Here is a 19,497-nt window from a genome sequence, read left to right as displayed (position 1 = left end):
GACATAACTGATCTCTTAAATCACTTTGAGAATTGAATGCATCTTAAATGAGTCATTATAGCTAATCTGAAAAACAATCTGTTCCTAGGTACCAGCTATTCTGGTGATAATAGATGCCTGATTACCTTTGTACAGTGTGATTAAGGTTAACTTGGACACTGTTGAAGCAGGAGGGATAAGACTGCCAAGACAAGGAGGAGAAAGTAATCATGGCTGTTTTTTTTTTTCACCTGAACAGAAAATAAACAGGCTTTGCAGAGCAGATGTTCAAGGACAAGATTTTGGCCACAACTTTTAGGCCTTAGTTGTTGTTGTCCTTTAGCCAATTTTTTTGTACAGTGGATGTAAAAAAAAGAAGGAGAATGATAATTGATTCAAGTTTTCCTTAACTGATCAGCTTTTAACAGGGCATTGGAGAAGGATATGGTATCTTGCTTTTAGTCATTAAAGCACATTCTAGGTACTGTAGTTCCATATTGTTTCTAAAATAATAAAAGCATATTTAAAAAGAAATAATTTCTGGTCTTTCTGGTTAAGAACATTTTAATTGTCCTAATGTATAGCATTGGTTTGTAGAAGGCAATGGCATGTAGAATATTTACATTCCTTTCTCTCCAAATTCAGACAAGACACTCTTTTTCCAGTGTTTCTCATGGCTACTGGGGCAAAAGACTGTTAATTTCTAATTTTTTTAGCCTGATTTCAACTCTCATGTGATTAGTGCTAGCCAAGTGTATATCCTCAATGCTAATATACAAAAATCTTTGTTTGTTTTGGAGACTGATTAATAAACTCCCAGACCATAAAGATGTGCTAATTACAGCAGCATTAATTTTTTTTTTTACTTTGTAAATGTAAGTAACATAAGGATGCCCAAACCATTCCTTACTTTCCCATTCTAAATGATGTAGGAAATGTATCTGTTCAGTCACATGAATCCTTATTTTCACAAGGATTGTCCATATAAGCACCTTTCCAAACATGTACAATTTGTGGCTCAAACATCCTGTTGGTCACATGAAGCCATTTCACCCTGACCATGAGATAGAACAGTGGCATCCTAAATTTAGGATGGAGGTTATTCAGCTGTATGCTTCTCATGAGCCCAAAATACCAAGTCCATCTGCATATCAAAGGCCTTCATTCTGCACCCTGCAGAGTCATAGAGAAGCCTTTCCACAATGCTCTGTGGAGAATCCTGTTTTTTCTTGTCATGCCTGTGCTCAGTAAGGAATTTTCTGTGTGTGTGAGCATACAGGTGTGTGCTTGCACACATGGATATGTACTGTACACAGGCATTCACACTGACAAGAATGGGTCTGACTATCCAGAAGTGAACCTTCACAAAATGTTAAACAACTTGTGCATGGAAAGATATACACATAACCTCAATTTTTATTTAAAATAATAGTTATTATTATTTTCACAGAATATTCTAATTGACACTGTATTTTAAATGCAATTCTTGTTTAACATTTTATAAAATCTTCTAATGAAAATTTAAAATATCCTACTTTCCATAAACCAAGGAGTGAATAATTTCCACTAGGATTATCAAACCAAATTATGTTTATGGATATCCCAACACATTGTCACACTGTTTGAAATACTTTGGTTTAAATCCATATAAAACTGAATGAACATGAAGGGGCATGGTTTGTCTGTGCACAAATTTTCTGTACACAAATTTTCTAACAATGAACTATATCCTGTGTAGTTAAAATCTTTTACAAGTTCTTTATCAGGCACTAGATCCAAATTCACTTCTCCCTGCCCTACCTTGGTATTCCCACTAGCCAGGTCTGCATATGATGGGGTGTTTAACTTTTCAGCCTGACTTTGATGCAGTCAGCTGTTTGCTACAGTTTGTTTAAAAATACCACAAATCATTCCATAGTATAACTAATCACCCTTGCACTCCTGTTTACATACTATTAATAAACACAACAAAAGAAGTTGTCCTTGGAGACCAAGCATCTGGAATCCTTGGAGATCAGCACTAACAAACTCCAAAAAGGGAACAAAATCTTTGAAACAGTCCATTACTGTTAAAAAGTAGCTCACTGAGTTTCAAGTGCAGAATAATTTTATTCCTATAGCTAGTCTGACAAAATAAACCCCAAACAAAATTCAAACCAAAATTAGAAAAACAAAAATAAAACAAAACAAAAAAATTCCCCAAACCCCAAAAACTACAGTTTCCTTTACAGACAGAACACCACATTGTGGATTTTCAGGGGGGATCACTACATGGATTGCTACAGGGTAGGAGGAGTTCCAAAACTTTAGAAGACAGTTGTGCTTGGAGAAAATTTAACTTCACTTATGAAACTTATAAAATTATATAATAAAATAACATTTGCATATATGTTCAGCATGATATATTAATCACAGGAAAAGTTAGAAAAATACTTGCTGAAGCTGAATTAACACATAGTATTAGCTCCCAGGAAGTGACCCACACTTCTACATAGCCAGGTGTCAAGAGTTGCCCAAATTCTAGCAGAGAAACCAAAATTCACAAGGGACTTTTAATACCTTAAAAAGTGAAAAAGTTTCTGTGTGCTTCTCAGGGTCTGGTAAAATGGGATACCACCTTCCAAAATAACATATGTACTTATTTGAGAATTTGTGCTGCTATGTATGCAGTGACAGAGTGCAGAGCTCTCTATTTGCTATAGTTATGCACTGATGATAAATTACAAGTGAATTTATTTTTGTACAAGTGAACAATCCCAAATGTAAATGTTTATTAGAACTTCTGTTAGCCACAATCAAAGGCATTAGTTAACTTGCTATTATTGTAGTGGCAAGTGGCAGGTGGATTCTATTTTACTTTTTATAGACTTGTTCTAAACATATATTTATGCTAACTACTCTTTTTTATTTAATATTTTATCTTAGATTTTCTGCTGGTCTGGTAACCAGGAACATTTCAATAAGGGAACAGATGGAGTAGGAGTTATGCTAAGACATTTCAGCATGGGCAAAACTTAGAAGTCTAGATTTCTATGCTTCTTGAGGCAGTGGAAACAGCAAGTTCAAGAAGGAACCAATAGTGCACCAGGAGTTTCTAGGACATGTGAGCATTTCTGCACATGTTGGTGGCTGAAACATTATGAAGAAGAATTCTCCAAAGGATAGAAAACAGCAAAAGAAAGAACCATGCTTCTCATAGTTCTGTGTATCTATGAATGACTATAGAAGGAGGTTCCTTCCCATATCTGAACTCTCAGGGCAGCCTTTATCCTCACCATCTAGAACGCACTGGGACCAGCAGAAAAGTGTCTGCTGGCTCAGAGGTTCCCCTTTGTCCTAGGGAAGCATCTGAAACCACTCACCAAATTTTGCCTTAGAATGACACTCTCAGATCAGTAGATACCTTCAAGAGGACCAGGATGACTGGGTTTGGACATCATAAATCAGCCACAGTTTTTCTCTGGCAGCATCCTTCATGAGATTTATGAAATGTTTTCAGTGATACCACTTCAGAAATACTTACCTTCCTAAATAGCATAGCTCCCTTAAATTATTTTCTTGTATAAAAACACAGCTTATTGTAATAATCAGCTGTTAATAGTGTGTTTTTAAATGTGAAACATCTAGTATAGTTTGCCACTAAAATGGCCCTTTGAGACCCCTTCCATTTTTTTCCTCAGTGTCACACACAGTCTGTTGGACAATCCAAGTAATGAATAGTATAATATTTTTTTTTTCACTTCCAATCTGGAATAATGAGAGAAGTTTAAAAAAAATATAACCTTTGTACTCACCCCAGCCTTTGGTTTAGCTCCAGAGCTGGCTACTGAAGAGGGAGATGCCAGGTCAGGAGCATGGATATTAGAAGACAAGTTGGTCTGTGAGTGATTTACTGAAGCAACATCCACTCCACTTTCAGAACCAGATTCAACATCCTGTAGAAAAATTTTGCAAGTCTCTTCAGTAAATGTGAATGTGAAATTGAATCTTATTTCTGCTAAATAATGGAAATATTTAGGCAAGCTCACTTAAATGCAAATGCTTGCTGTCTTTTTCAAAGTGGCGATTTGCATTAGCTGCTGTTCTGAAATAATAAATCACTACTAACATCAAAGCTGAATGGTAGAATGCAAGGTAAGAAAAATCAGTTAAGGGATGCGGAAGTTTGACATTTTTCTCTGATATTCAGTATTTCCTGTGTGCTCCCACCTTCTGTCTCTGCAGCACTGCAAGCTAGTGAACATCTGTAAGCCATTATGCAGATGAAATGACTTCATCCTCCAGCAGTTTATACAATTCAGAGGTACAGCTCCTCAGTTTTTTTGAATCACCAGACACTTATCAGCCAAGTACCATTTCTGGTTAAAATGCCCTTACTTTTAATGACACTGATTACATTCCTCTTTCTGAGAATAAAAAGAAGATATACAGTATATTTTATTGTTGAGGAAGTAAAAATTTAGCACATGCTTGATTTCCTGCATAGGGCGAGAGCAAGGGATTTTACTGTTTGCAGATAAATTGTGACACTGGCTATGTGTAGAACCAGCCATATACTGCCAGGATTATTAGATGAGGTGCAGCCTGCATGAATACAGCTACACAGGATGCAAAAAATCTCCTGAACTCTTAATCCCAGGAAACTCCTTGCAGAAAAAGCCTCAGTTTCCTTATGCCAGTTTCCTAGATTAGGTGAAATATGGGGCAGAGTCATCTCAGGGGTTCTGCTCCTCATCTGAAAAGATACAGCACCCTTTGATTCATTAGCTCCTGTTAAGTCTCTGGTCTGCCAAGCCAAAGCTGCCATTTAGACAGGTGCCTATATGCCATGAACATGAGTGTGTGGTGCTCTGAAAAGCATTAGAAGTTAGGGACAAAGCTGGACTCTTGGTAGGACCATGTATTTGAGTCAGATATTTCCTGCCACTGAGTCATCTGCAATGTGAAGCCCTGGGAAATGCAGCAGAGCCATGGACCAGCCTCTGTAGTCAGTTTGGCTACAGCTGCTCTCAGAAGTTCCTAGTTAGCAGAGCTATGCTGCCATGGTGCAGAACCATGATCTCTGCTGCATTACCCAGGTTTTTACATCATATTCAAAATATTTCTTACTATAAAATAAATATGAGCCTGAACTCAATACCTATATGTCTTGAAAACCAGATATTTTCATCTTCTGGTCCACAACATTCATAAATTCCTAGGAAATCACTGTCCATTGATAGCATATATTCCATGTTTGATGCAAGCTGTCCTTCTGCAGAGTTGCTTTGCAGCATGGGAACAGGTACCACCTCTGATTATCAGGCAGGGTTACTCATACACATTGCCTCTGCTCCCTTTATTGCTGTAACAAATTAGCTGGAGTGCTGGCATGGATTGGTGAGATATAGAGAACAGATGTCAACGCTGTATTTCAGGTTTCCTAAGCCATCAGGGTGTTTAAGGAGGTACTGTGAGAGCATTGATATTCAGTGGGAAAATGTTTAACGATGGAAAGTGAAATTATGTGATTTCCATATTACATAATTTTCAGCTGATCAAACCCAGTGAAATACAGCTTTTCTTATCTACAGGCCACTCACTTATCAATAATCAAGCCTGGCTTTCAAAGGAAAATCTTGTTATTTAAAAGAAAATATCACTAGCCAAAAGAAAATGATACAAATGCTAGTCTAGTGATCTTGGGGCAGTGTTTCTCAGGTTTCTTGAACTGAAAAACAGCTGCAGCACATGTGGGTGAAATTAACAAGAAGCTTGCACAAGAATACCTTGGATCAGCCATTTCATGTTCTTCAGAGTTACATGTGTAAACATTTTACAGAAAAAAAGAGAATGCATCAGTCATGTTTGTGAGCTGTCCCATCACCTTTTGCATTATTCTCAGCAAAGAATGATCCTTTTAAGTGAATAAAAAAACCCCTTACAATAAATAATTCAAGTTCTGCCCAGAATCTAACTTAGAATGACTAAGGACTTTTTGCCTTCCCCTAGCAGAAAAACAAGACCTGTAGCTCAGACTTACTTTGAGTTCTATGTAATGTCAACTGGCAAATACTCATGTTCCAAGACTGGGGTGACCCTGAGCCTGTGCTGGCTCTCCATTTACAGTAGGTGATAATTAGAGAGTCAGACATTTTCGGAATCTTGTTGATCTCTCTTTGTTTTATCTGGGAGTTCTGAAGCTCTCATTTATGAGAGGATGCCAAAAGGAAATAATGGATGGCAGTATTATTGTCTTCAAAACATGTACATACACACACAAAAAAAAAAAAATACAAGTAAATTCTTTACAAAAAGAGCTTTAGTTCTAAACTAAGGAGCTGAAAACTGCGAGGACCCAAAGAAAAAGGTGAAACAAAAAATTCTATTTATAATAATAATAATGATAATGATGATGATGATGATGATGATAATGATGATAATAATAATAATAACAATAAATTACAGGTATATGCCTCCGTTTGTATGTCGGGGTGCTGGATGGGGAAGAGCCTGCACTGAGAGCATTTTCAATATCCTGGTCAAGCTGGTCCAGTTTCATAATTAACAGCACCATTGAATCCAGTCGTGAACGATCCCGATCTTCTGTTATTTCCTATGACAGGAAGATACAACTGTTAAATCTGAAATGGCACTAGTTGGAAAGAATAATCTTAAATTATGAAAGCTCTGTTTCTTTATTTACCAGGAAAGCACACTAAATAATAAGCAGAAATAATTAAAAAAAAAAAAAAAAGCTTTTTGTTACCATCTTACGGAGTATTGATAGAATGTACTGCTGAAAGCATATTTTATATTAATATTTAATATACGTCCATTATAGCAATTAAATCTTTTAACAACACATTTGTTTGGAATAAATGCATCATTACCTGGATATACATACTTTCAAAACAGCTATGGATTCTAAACACTCCTCAAAATATTCACCCCAGATTATTTAACTTGATTGTACAAGCAGAAATGATGAAGAGTAATCTGACATGGAAACAGGAGACAAGTTGGAAGAGGCCATTTTCCAGCTGAGGATAACCCCAGCTTTTCTGTGTGGAACTCACTGGTGTAACCATGTTCTGTCAACAGAGACTTCTGTCTTGGTTGGAAATTCTTGATACACACGAGGTACTTCAGGGTAATAGTGAACACAGCATCAGACATCCTCTGACTGGAAAGAGAGTTGGATGAGGGGGTATTCACATCACTGCCCCAAACACCTAGTTTTTGTAGCTAATTTCCCTATACTCTGTAGAAAAAGGTGGCAGAGAAAATTCTCAAAAGTGCAACTCAAAGCAAGATCTTCAACTAGATGGCCTAAATAATTCTCTCAAGGAGTTCCTCCCTTTCCCTTTTATATAGAGACTTAACACAAAAGTTAGATAAGTAGCCTGCCTCAAAATTCAGGGCTATGAAAAACCCTACTAGTTCCTGTGTCACCGACATATTTTATGAAAAAACCTTTACTTAGGATTTTCCCCTCCTGAGAGCTGAGAGGCCTCAGGAACAAACTGTAAACAATTCTTATCTGCTGCTGTGGAATGCAACAGAGGAAATCTGTGATTGGCCCCAACAGACTGTTTCCAATTAAGAGCCTATCACAGTTCACCTGTCCAGCTGATCTCGGTCTGAGAAGACTTGTTTTCACATTCCTTTTCTATTCTTAGCATAGCATGGTAGTGAAATCCTTCTCTCTATTCTTTTAGTATAGTTTTTATATATTATCTATGATATAAAAATAAATCAAGCCTTCTGGTACATGGAGTCAACTTTCTCGTCTCTTCCCTCATCATGGGACCCCTGTGAACGGGGTAACATTCCTGTATGGATTTTCATAATTTGAGTTTGGAAAATACAAAGTTCTACTAACTCACTTAAAATAATATTTTGAAATCCTTCTCAAGATGTTACAATTGCACCATTGTGCCCAATTGCACCATTGTGCCTGATGCTTTCTCTTGAGCTACAAGTGGCTACTGGGGATATTTCTCCTCAGAGACACCTTCGGCTCGCAAGCAGTTACTATTAAGCACTCGAGATAGGCCCATGCAAAGCAGAACTCAGTTTACCTCTAGTAGAAAAGTCCAGGCGATAGTGAAGAGGAAGAGAGTGTGTTCTGCCGGAGAGTTAAATCCAGAGTTTATTCCAAGGTATTACAGTTCCGAATCTCAGTACTGCTCCGAACAGACCCCCACCGCATGGCCGCAACGCCTTTTAAGCACACAGGAAGGTGGGGGGGGGAGGACAGGTGAGCTACCAACCAGGTGGGAGGGGAAGGATCTCAGGGAACAATGACATCTGGACAGGCCAATGACCGCAGGCCTGAAGGGCATCTTTTGAACTTACTGGGCAGGAGACAGGCAAGGAGGAAGTAGTCACAGCTGAGGGGAAGAACCTAGCTTTACACCACAACAGTGGCCCAAGTGTCCAAATTAGCCTTTTATTTTATAGTCACTAAACTATTTTTCAGGCTATACAGAGACTTCTCTTGGTAGGATTCCATTAGCAGGATTTTCGTAGCCTGCTTCAAAGGCATTGCAAAACATGAATTAGATGACTCCTGCTAGTATCAAAAGATATGCATAGATAAAATAGTCATATAAACCACAGTCTACATGATCTTTAGATGAAGACAGATGTGATGGTTACATAACCAAATCTTAAAAAAGTAGAAGTACAAATCTGTCACTTTATAGTAGAGCTATAAACAGTATACAATGCAAAGGATTTCTAAAAAAGCTGCTGAATTTGCAGGATCCTCTGATGACTTTGAACTGAGTTTAGAGTGATGGTGAGAGAATATCACCTCAAAATACCTCAGAAATCACTAAAATGGGTTAAGTTTCACTTTCTTCCAAATTGAAAACACAGTGTCCCAAATGATTAATTTCCACTGCATAGATCTTCATTTTAACTGATGTTAAATTGATACCTGAGGTTTACAAATGTCAGAACAGTTATTTCATCTGATCTTCATGTGTACAGAAAGCCCAGTGGAGCAGCTGAGTGTCTGCTAAGAGAGTAGACATGATCTCCTTTAGGACAGGGGACATGCTCTCCATGCTGAGCAAGACTGTCGCCAGTTTACACGTCCAGAGGATGCCAGAGCTGTTACTAAACTAGCTTCCTACACAGTCCCCTCACCTTGTTTTTATTTCTATTGGTTTTGCTTGGAAGTACACCACTGTAAAGGCTAATCAACCTAATATTGACACTGGACTTAAAAACCAGAAATTCATTGCCGCGCCACAACAAAGGAAGTGGAGGTACCTGGGTGGGGTTTTAAAGTTTGCTGGTTTTGTGGTTGGTTTTGGTTTTGTTTTTTTTTCTCAGGCTAGAGAGATATGAGGTATTTCACTCAAAGACAAAAAAAAAATCTGGAATTTTTCCCTAGAAAATTGTTTGATTCATCTTGCCAAAATAGTATTAACCTGCTTTGTATGCAGCAGATTGAGAATGCTGGAGAAGAATCTGCTGAAATGAAGAGGTGGCAAAATATTGCTCAGAGTGATACTCAGGCTTGCCATAACGTGCTGGCTTTGCAGAGAAACATTGCTTTCAGAAAACAATAACATTATCATTATGGAATTTAGCTATTCTGTTTAGAAATCCTAACTTCGTGGTTCTGGCTGATGTCCACATCAACATAAGAAATCTAACATTTGCACTATAGTGTCTGCTTTCACAACTTACTAAACACCTGTATTTTTGGGGAACTATCAGTTTGTATAGATGCAAGTCTAAGCATTACACAAAAAACTTAACACATAAAATAAAAAAGGCTAATCCTGAGTTGGAAATTCATCACACCACGTGGAACAAACATTTTTATAAGATTAATTTATGTTTAGACAGTTTTAGCTTTGATATTCTCCAATGAATTCCCAAGAGCTTTATAACCTTTTTATCTTTTTTGTATCTCCCTTTTGTGTATATTCTGAGATTTTATTACTGATGTGTGATACGATCTATAGCCAGCAAGGTATTAGCAATTTATTTGTTTTATTTTGAAAATACAGTATTTCCTTTGCTTCCAGTTTTTTCACATTATTTCCCACTGGTAGCTGTGTACTTTCCAAATTAGAATGCAAAAATATAAATTACATTTATAGAATTATACAGAAATCCTACCTTTACCATTATGAAGTCAAAATTTGGCCATTAGAAGATGTCTGGTCAAATAAAGCCCTTACAACCTTAATTTCTGCCTCAAGGCATTTGCATAGGGCAATTCAGGCATGCAGAACAAATATAAACAGTAGGTCAAACTTGATATGTTATTTGTCTGGAGATTTTATTTTTAACATGTCTCCACACAAGGAGGAAATAGTTTAGGTCATGAACTGGAAAAAACAATATTTCTTTTAATCAGTATCCTCACTGGTGTGATAAAGAAGCTAATTAAATTTGAATATATCCATATGTTTAGAACTGAAAACATTGTAACTCTTCCTAGAATGAAGGATGCTTGCATTATTTGAATTATTGCCTAAATTATAAAACCCCAAATGTTTTTACAAGGAGGAAAACAGTCTACAAGTCCTGTTGCTATCATCAGCAAACAATGTTAATAGAATGAAAATATTTTTGAGAACATGCCTGCAAATGAGATTTAGCCAGATTTTTTAGCTTTTGTGAATTTGGAGCTCATATCGCTATTGACAAGAATAACACTACATTTTCCCACTATGTACTCCCATTTCTTCAAGTGCTTGTGTGTCTTTTTACTACCAAGCTGCAATGTGTGAGAAGACCTGGCAATTTCTGAATATAATATTCTCTACACGTTATAATTTTTATTTTGAACACTTGATGAATAAAAACCCCTGTATGAAGGCAGCATTAATCAGAGTATCTCTTGAAAGAACTTACCCCCTCCTTTTTATTTATGGTTTCAAGTATTTCATACCCGTACTAGCAATACATTACAATTACTTTAACCAACTCAAACATAAGAAACCAATTAGAGGCTATGACCCTAAATTTGGATTTAATATATCCATTCTGTTTTATCCAGGCATGGAAAAATGGAACTGGATGTGTTTCGCTTCCTTGCTGTATTAAAGCCTGTATTTCTCCAAGTGTGTTTTTGCCTTTTCCCTCTAGCTACTGTTTTACATCACACACACAGTCCCTTCTGCTGTCCCTTTCCCCACATGCCTCTTTTAGCTGAGTAGAGCTGAAGCAAAGGACACCTTTTCAAAAGGGTGTAGACTGTTAAGTGTAAAACCTATTTTAATTTTCACACCAAAAATTTTGTACAGAAAAAACTGGTACTCAAAAACTAAGTTTGTGCTCTCTCTTATTACCCTCAGGTGGACTGAGTCACTCCCCCTGCCCTGGAGGTTCTCCCTTTGAAAGCATCTGCTGATATCCAGACTGAGCAGACCCTCCCAGTGCCAGCGCAGTCCTCTGTGATTAAGGAGGGGAGAGAATATCTCACTCTAAACATTCCCCTGCTAGGGCCATCAGGGCACCACCTCCTTCCTGACACTCTTGTGTCAAGATTCATAATTGCTTTGAAAAGGAAAACTTGGATTTTAGAGGAAAGATTTTTACACAATTGACAAGGCGAGCTGGAGTACCCACAAAAGAAAGAGATCATTTATGGAAAGAGCTGGCTGAGTTTTGCTTGGTATTCTTGATCTGCAGCCAGCTGGACTGAGTTAAAATCTTATATTAATGCTATATATTTCAGATGGCATTACATTACTCATTCTTGTCTTTCCCTGTTAAAAAATTCTTTCTGAAAAAGAGAATTTTCTTATATATCATCAATTTATTACTATAAAGGTTTTCATGGGAAGAAATGAAGAATGCAAAATATGCAATTTTGAAATTAGTCTGATGATTTTTTACTGGCAGATATGCAAATAAGTTGTAATTTTCATCCTTCTACATTGTGAACTGTAGAGTTCACAAACTTTAAAAAATACCCAAGAATTTTATCTTTCTCTAAATTTTATGCTATATTGTACCATATATCTGCCCATGACAGGGGATTTGGAACTAGAGGATCTTAAAGATCCCTTCCAACACAAACCACTCTATAATTCTACCATTAGAGTCCTATTCATTATGGAGGGATTGCAGGCAGAGAATATTAAAACCCAAGGTAAAGCATTCTGTTCATTTTTGATATGAGATACAAGCCTAGAACCCAGAAAAATCACAGTAAGATTACTATCATAAATAATATTTGAACTAATAGATAGAAGACTGAAAATGGAACCAATAATGTAGGCCTACACTACAGGTGAGGAGTCACGCTCATATATTCCTGCAGCTCTCCATCTACACATTCACACTTGCTGTTTAGAGAATAGCTTTTCTTCTCAAAAAGCTTCTCTTCTCATTTTCCTTACAAGAACTTTAGATCACTGATCAGTTTTTCCAAACATAAAGTGTTCAACAGCACTAGTATACATGTACTTTTTCACTTCTGCTAAACACACAAATAAGTGATGTTTGTAAAAGTGAAGTCTTCAGAGCACCTTGATTTCTATGTAAGGTCCTAATTTGATTTTCACTACTGTATCCTCAGAAAAAAGTAAAAACCACAACCATATTAGAAAACCAATCTCTGAATAATATGTTTTCTCAACAAAACCAATGCCTTTTCTACTTCTAGGCAAAAAATATGTCTCCTTCTGTAGAGCAGAGTGCGTGCAGGGATAGTGCTGCCCTCCTGGAATAAGAATAAAATGTGCTGAAAAATGACAGAGAACAAAAAATCCAAATATACTCAACTGGTAAGTTATAGGAACAAGGAGATTTCAGCACTAGAAGTGAGGTGCAGCATCTCAATTTGTCTAACTTTTTCTAAGGTCTTTCAAACTCATGTGCTCTTTCTTCACAGATATTGTCTCCTGAACTTAACCCGATTTCCATTGCAAAAACTTGAAATCTTTCACATTCAAAGCCAATTTAATCCAAACAAAAAATTAATCTCTTGTGTAAAATACTAACCTGAGCAAGATTACTAAAACCAGAAGGATAAATGCAGACAAAATTACTACAAAGCTTTCCTTTGTAGTAATTTTCATTTCTACAGCTGCTTTTTTTGCCTAAACACATATTAAACCCTAGACTATTTACTAATTTTAGGCTTTTTTTTAGCATTCTAGTTTTTCATGTTTCATGTCAGCTGAGTAAACTGTCTAGCAGAGATGTTGTTTTAATAATGAAATTTAGCAGTTCGTTATTGATGAAATGGAAAATCTCTCAAAAACCTTGGTGCAGAGCAATCTGAGGAATCATTGTTGCACAGCTGTGTTAGCTCAGCAGGGATGGCATAGCAGTGACTCCTGAAGTGGCTGTTCTTGACACAGAACAGCTCTGTATTAAAGTAAGTCAATCAGGATAACGTTCTAGCTAATGCTCTATTACCACAGGTAGCTATTAATGGAAAACACAGATCAGAGTGCCATTACTAGACTAGAATTATACCAATTTTCCCAAAATGTTAATGTAAATAAGTGGTGGCACTAGTTCCAGTAACTAAGAGAAGCAAAAACTAATGCAAAATTAACCAACTCAAAGTAGTTGATCTTGTCCGATGTAGAAGATAATTATCTTACACTTTCACTATAATTTAATAAAGTATAAACGATGTTTGAAATCCTGCTGTCTTTGGACTTACACTTGGTTACAGTAGCCAGTCTGATGACATCCAGCTCCCAGCAGGCATCCCTGACTTAGCATCATACCAGGATTATGACTACAAAAATTTGCCAAAATAAAATTCCATAGAGACACAGAGCACGATATGAATGTATTCATAGCACAAATTTCTGTTCACTGGGTGGAGAAAAGTATCAGTAAACATAATGTAATTAATGATCCTCTTTCCAGCATAAACAAATTCATTTACTTTTGAGCTTTCTTCTTCTTGATATTTTCTAAATTAGCATTGTAATTATCTAAAATCACCTTTTATGACTATAATTTAATGATTATGACTTATGAAGTAAGCAAAAATCATATCTTTACCTTTATTGGACCCTATTTCTGTTTGCTGTGAGTGGAAAGACTTCTCCCTTGTGGAGAATATTTTTACAGTAATCTGAACACGAATTATTAGACTGGAGAAATACTGTAATTAAATAGAAATGTGATGTGAATGTGAGTGATAGATAACTGATACATTTTTTACTATTGAAAAAATACCTCACATCTAGAAATTTCTTGCAAAAATCAGCAAGAAAATACTTCAGTGATCTTGTTTCTTTTCTATTATACTATACTATACTATACTATACTATACTACTACACTATACTATACTATACTATACTATACTATACTATACTATACTATACTATACTATGCTATATATTATACTATACTTTATATTCTATTTTACTATACTAGAAATCAAAGACTGAAATGAGGAAAAATATATTAATTTTATATATTAGTTTATATTAATCAGCAATTAAATCAGCATCAGTGACATGAAACAGCTTTGATACATGTTTGTTGGCATGTGTTACACATACACCAATAAGTAAATGGCTTTGTGTACTAACACTTTGTATGTCTTTATAATTTAGTGCATTTCAAACATGGAAGTGAGGTATTGTTTACAAATGGAAAGCAAACAAAATACTTTCTGTTTTGCACTGCACTGAACACAGTGCAAAGGGAGCAGAGGAAGAAGAACAAATACAAAGCCTAGTTTGTCCTCCTATTTACCAGTGAAAACACAGAATCTAGGAAATGCTTGGTACCTATGTAAAGTCTATTACTGACACTCTACCCTGCAATACCTGAAGACAGAGCAAGACTAGTACTGAGCAAATCTCTGCACATTCTAAATAGCTGAGAAATAGGAGTTCTTGTCCTAAATGGTTTTCATGCTACCCTAATAAATGAAGAGTTTTGAGAATACAGGTTGCACCATCAATTCAGTTTTTTTAGATATCTTTTCATTCATATAATTGTGACATCAATAAATGAAAAACCAGTCTATTAAAATATATTACACAATGCCCCTGCTAATCATACCTTAACAATTTGTATATTAATCATGTGTGGGAATGTGCTGGGCTGAGGTGAAGGGGAAGATTCACCACTGAGGGTTTCAAGTCCAGTTAACACATTACAGAAAATTTCCTCTATTCACTTTTCTTTGTCCTATAAAAATCATTAAAAAATCTTCATATGAGAGGAATGTTTTTAGATGGTCACTTAACCAGGGAGATTTGTTGGCTTGTTATCAGGAGTTGACTAAGAATTTTTATACATTGAGTGACAAAATGTAGGAATGTTTTGTCATAGCCTGCAACATACTGAAATCAGGCCAGTGCTTATGTAAGTTAATTATCTATCTAAGTAGAAACAGAAAAGTCTGCATTTATCCTTCTGGTTTTAGTAATCTTGCTCAGGTTAGTATTTTACACAAGAGATTAATCAGGTTTCTGTGCCAGACATAAACATTTTCCAATGCATCTCATATCTGGAGGAGGCCATAAAAAGAAAAAAAAATCAAGGAAAGCTGAGATATGGTGCATTCGACAAAGAATCTTTTCCTCCCTGTACCCTGAAGCATGACTAGGTTATGAACACCTCTGTAAAGAAGCAAGAAATAAAAAATTGAACTTCAGAGTTGGTGGTAAAAGAATAAGGAGGGGATAAGTTCTTGTATGGAAATCTAGAGGATATAGGCAGGTACATACCAGCTATATTGAATCTCATGGAGCTGAAGCAATCTTGTGTCTGAAAGGATTCACAGGATCAAGGAAGAAAAAGTATCAAACCAGGTGCATAAGACCTACTTTAAATGCTTTACTGCAGAAGGGACTAACTCTGTTCAGTAGGAAAAGTATCAGAGCACCACATAAAAATCAAAACCCATAGCACATAGCACTCAGCACTCTCTCCCTTCCTCCAGGCAAGAAGCAGAAATTATTGTCTTAGATGGTTAAAATGCCTAAATGTATTAAATTAAGAGTTAAATTAAGAATGGAGGCTAAAAGAGGTGAGTCTGTGGGTTGAAATGGGGGGTGTTTGACAAATGGCAAGATGAGATTATGATCCCATTGTCAAGGTGGAAAAAATGTAAGATGTAATTTGGGGTGGTTGTTTTGTTTAGTTCTTTGTTGTGCTGCAAAACTTTCCTACACTCCTGCATAGACAGACAGTAGTTTCCATGCAGAGGTGCTTGGAAACATCTGGTTAATTTCATCAAAAAACAGTGTACTAACTGAAGATTTTTATAAATTCACGCAAGAGACCTGGGAGAATTGTTTAAAGAATTTCTTATTGTGGCAAATGTAGCAATTTATGATAAAGGTTGTTGCAAACTTGCAGAAATTATAGCACAGTTGTGTTTTTCTTGTGCAGACCTTTCATAACAAATAGAGTAGCTGAGAATTTAAACTTTTCTCTAATAACTCAATTTGTTTAGAAACGGGGAACTTCAAAATAGCACTGTTTCTTTCAGAGGCATAATGTTTTCTGCAATAAAACCACTGTAACAGATTCTCAGAATTGCTACTTACCCTTGCATGTGACTTGAATGACACAGTTGGTTTAGTTAGAATCAGAGAATCATTTTGGTTGGAAAATATTATTAAGATTATTTAGTTCAAGTATAAACCCAACCCCTTTCAAGTCCACCACTAAACCATGTCCCTAATTGCCACATCAACTTATCCTTTAAATATCTCCAGGGATGGTGACACAAACATGAGTATGCATACAGGACATGTAAGGGAAAGACAAGAATCTGAGAAAAAGACATCCTTTATCCATAAAGTGTGTGCATCACTAGAACTAAGATGGATGAGAAAACTACAGGGAAAATAAACCCCAAACATAGAGGAGTGAGTGAGGTCTCTTGAATCCCATAAGCTACTTCAGGGTTTTCAGCTGATTCTCTGAGATACCAAGTATTAGGCAAAGGCAACATTTAGGTAAGCAAGATATTATTCTGCATTCTTATCAGAATACTCAGAGTTTCATACTCATAGGTTATAAGCACCCTGGGTGTATGAGATTACAGAGCTGCAAATTGTTGCTATGAAGGCACTGAAAATCAATCTACTCTCTTTTATTGCCAGACAAACTCTAGTGGATGTTTGCGACTGTATAGTAAATCCTCTATAAAATCTTACAGTAGACAATGGCTAAAAATATACTTTCACCTTTCATATTAATAGCAGTTTAGTATTTAAAAAATCAGAGATGATCAGAAAACAATTGCTTAGCAACTTTGTACTTTGTTCTGTTTATAGCTGTACTCCAAATTCAGTTTTAAAAATAGATGTCTAAATCATTATCTGATACAAGTCATGGTTCCATGATTGCTTTAATTTCCCCAAATTGCTGGTTCTAACAAACTCCTCTTCTCTCATCTATTTGCCCAGCCTATCACTCAGCTTTCCTTGTACCAGTACTGGTTTCCAGAAAGTTCCAGAAAGCCATTGGGGGTCCAGCTGAACACAGTCCCTGGGAAAGGTGTAGTGCCTATCAGGGTCTTCTGTGCAACCCCAAAATGACAGTGTTGGCCAAGGAAGACTGAAAAAGGCAGGACAGAAAGCTGTACTGAATTTTGTTTTTTCTTGCAAAAAGCCTGTAATTAAATTGTGAAGTGCAAAGTGATCACCTAACTGTAACTTTGTTTTTTGCCAGTGCGGTTAAGCTGAATTTACAGATATTGTAGGGTCTTGACATCTTCTCAAATTTTTTTCTTCAATGTACAAAAACAAAAGAACTTAGGGAGTGTGTACATTAGTTTCTTGCTGAGGGTCTGAAAGAGAGGTGTATTGTCAAAAAGCAGCAGCAAACTGCTGTCCTCTGTCTCTTAATTCACCCATTTATTCTTTAGCCTTGCCAGCCTATGAAGCTGAAGAAATTCCAGAAATATTTTTTTATGTCAGAAGTTTGTAAGAGAACATGATAGCATGAGAAAAACCCTTGCTAATCTTTTATATTCAGAGGAAGAAGTTTCAGTGCTTTGTTTTCTTGGGAAAGAGCTCGGGTTTTCCCATGTGAAAATTGGATTGTCCCAGTGACAATTACCTACTTAATAAATTACTTCTGCACAGTGAGATTTAAACTAAGGTTACTTTTGTATCACAATTCACTGCACACTGATATTTATGAGAGCTGTAATTGGCTGCTGAGGAAGTGGTAGCAAAACTCTTGATCTTGAATGGGGATAACATTTTTGTTTGTGAATAAGACGTTCAGATTTGGGTTAATGCCCAGTAAACTTCAATGTTCAGAACTTGCCTCAATAAAGGGGTTTCAACAACAGGATTACAAAACTAGAAGTTCATATCAGACTTCTTAGTTTAACTACATGGAAGGTTAGTCACAGGCCCCCCCAAAACTGGGATTGGGATCAAACATATTGGGAATGGAAATGTTGATCAAGGAAATTGTTATTCCGTTTCAGCCACATTTAGAAAGAATCTACACAGCTCAAAAAAATCCATTGAAAAGCACATTTGCTCTCACACTTTGAAATCTTAGCAAATAGTAATGAATGGTAATTAGAGGTTTTGAGAAAAACATAGAATCAAAGGGAGCTGAATCACCCTTTGTTTGTCACACACCATATCTTACAATTAAGATGTTTCCTGAAATAAATAACCAAGATGCTGCAGTCACACAAGCTTTTCCAAAATTCTGCAACAATTACTGCACCATCTCTGCAGAGATGATTCTGAAGAGCTGATAATGGCCCAAATTTAGTAAAAAAATAGCAAAACTTCCTTGTTTACCTCAGAGACCCCTTAATAGCATCTGTCTTCTGTATATTGTTGTCTGAAATTCATCAAAGCTAAGTGTCTAACCATGTGGTAAGTGGTTGACTGGAATTTTGGAGAAGGCTGTGGTTCAGACGAGGAATCCCGCTTTTCTTTATAATATATTCAGCTATTTCATGTATGCCTTTGAAATATGTTTATGCACACTGGAATTATTCTAGCTATTAAATGCTACTAAAGGGGACTGATCTGTGCACAGTGCCCAGCATTGAGGGCTTGCTCAGACACACACTCTGTCCTGCAGGCTACAGCCTTTAGGAGCCTTTAGGGTTCACTCTCCATTCACATCAAAGGAGAGAACCCATGTAACATGAACCAAAAGACAAAGCTAGTCTGAAAGCCTCATTCTTCTGCCACTACCTTTTTGAATCCTTGAATTCATTCTCCTCTAAAAGTGTGAGGCTTCTATGTTTCTGTCATTCACTTTAAATACTTGTTTTCCTTTTTCATTTCTATCCTAAATCCTTAGGAGGCCCAAAATTGCACCACATAATTGCTACTTCAGCAATTTTTCCATAGAAGTTTAAATGAATACATTTTGTATGATAATTTTTAGAATTCACTGTTTTTTTCAGCAGTAAGTTCAGCTTTTCAAGACTAGTGACTATTTTAATCTGAAATCATCAACACTAACTGCTTGAAATATTAAACAATAATAAATATTATATATTACAAGTACTCTGTTCATGAGCTAACAACAAGTTATGGAATCATAAAATACATAACTGGAAGTGATCTTGAAATGTC

The 19,497-nt window shown here is 36.3% G+C and overlaps 1 protein-coding gene across 5 annotated transcripts in view; it reads right to left on the bottom strand.

Moving 5' to 3' along the window:
• DLC1 (DLC1 Rho GTPase activating protein) overlaps nt 1-19,497 on the bottom strand; it is a 217,037-nt gene that overhangs the window by 156,704 nt on the left and 40,836 nt on the right. For all 5 annotated transcript variants that reach the window (XR_007777444.1, XM_018926404.3, XM_030238971.2 and 2 more), the window contains 2 exons: nt 6,425-6,574; nt 3,774-3,914 (listed from right to left, as the gene is read on the bottom strand). Coding sequence is in view for 4 of the 5 variants with exons in the window: in XM_018926404.3 (XP_018781949.1) it covers nt 3,774-3,914; nt 6,425-6,574 (291 nt within the window). In the remaining variant the exon portion in view is untranslated. The remainder of the gene's footprint in view (nt 1-3,773; nt 3,915-6,424; nt 6,575-19,497) is intronic.

This window comes from Serinus canaria, chromosome 4 (assembly GCF_022539315.1).
Source record: "Serinus canaria isolate serCan28SL12 chromosome 4, serCan2020, whole genome shotgun sequence".
Lineage (NCBI taxonomy): Eukaryota > Metazoa > Chordata > Aves > Passeriformes > Fringillidae > Serinus > Serinus canaria.
This window is presented reverse-complemented; position numbering and strand designations above follow the sequence as displayed.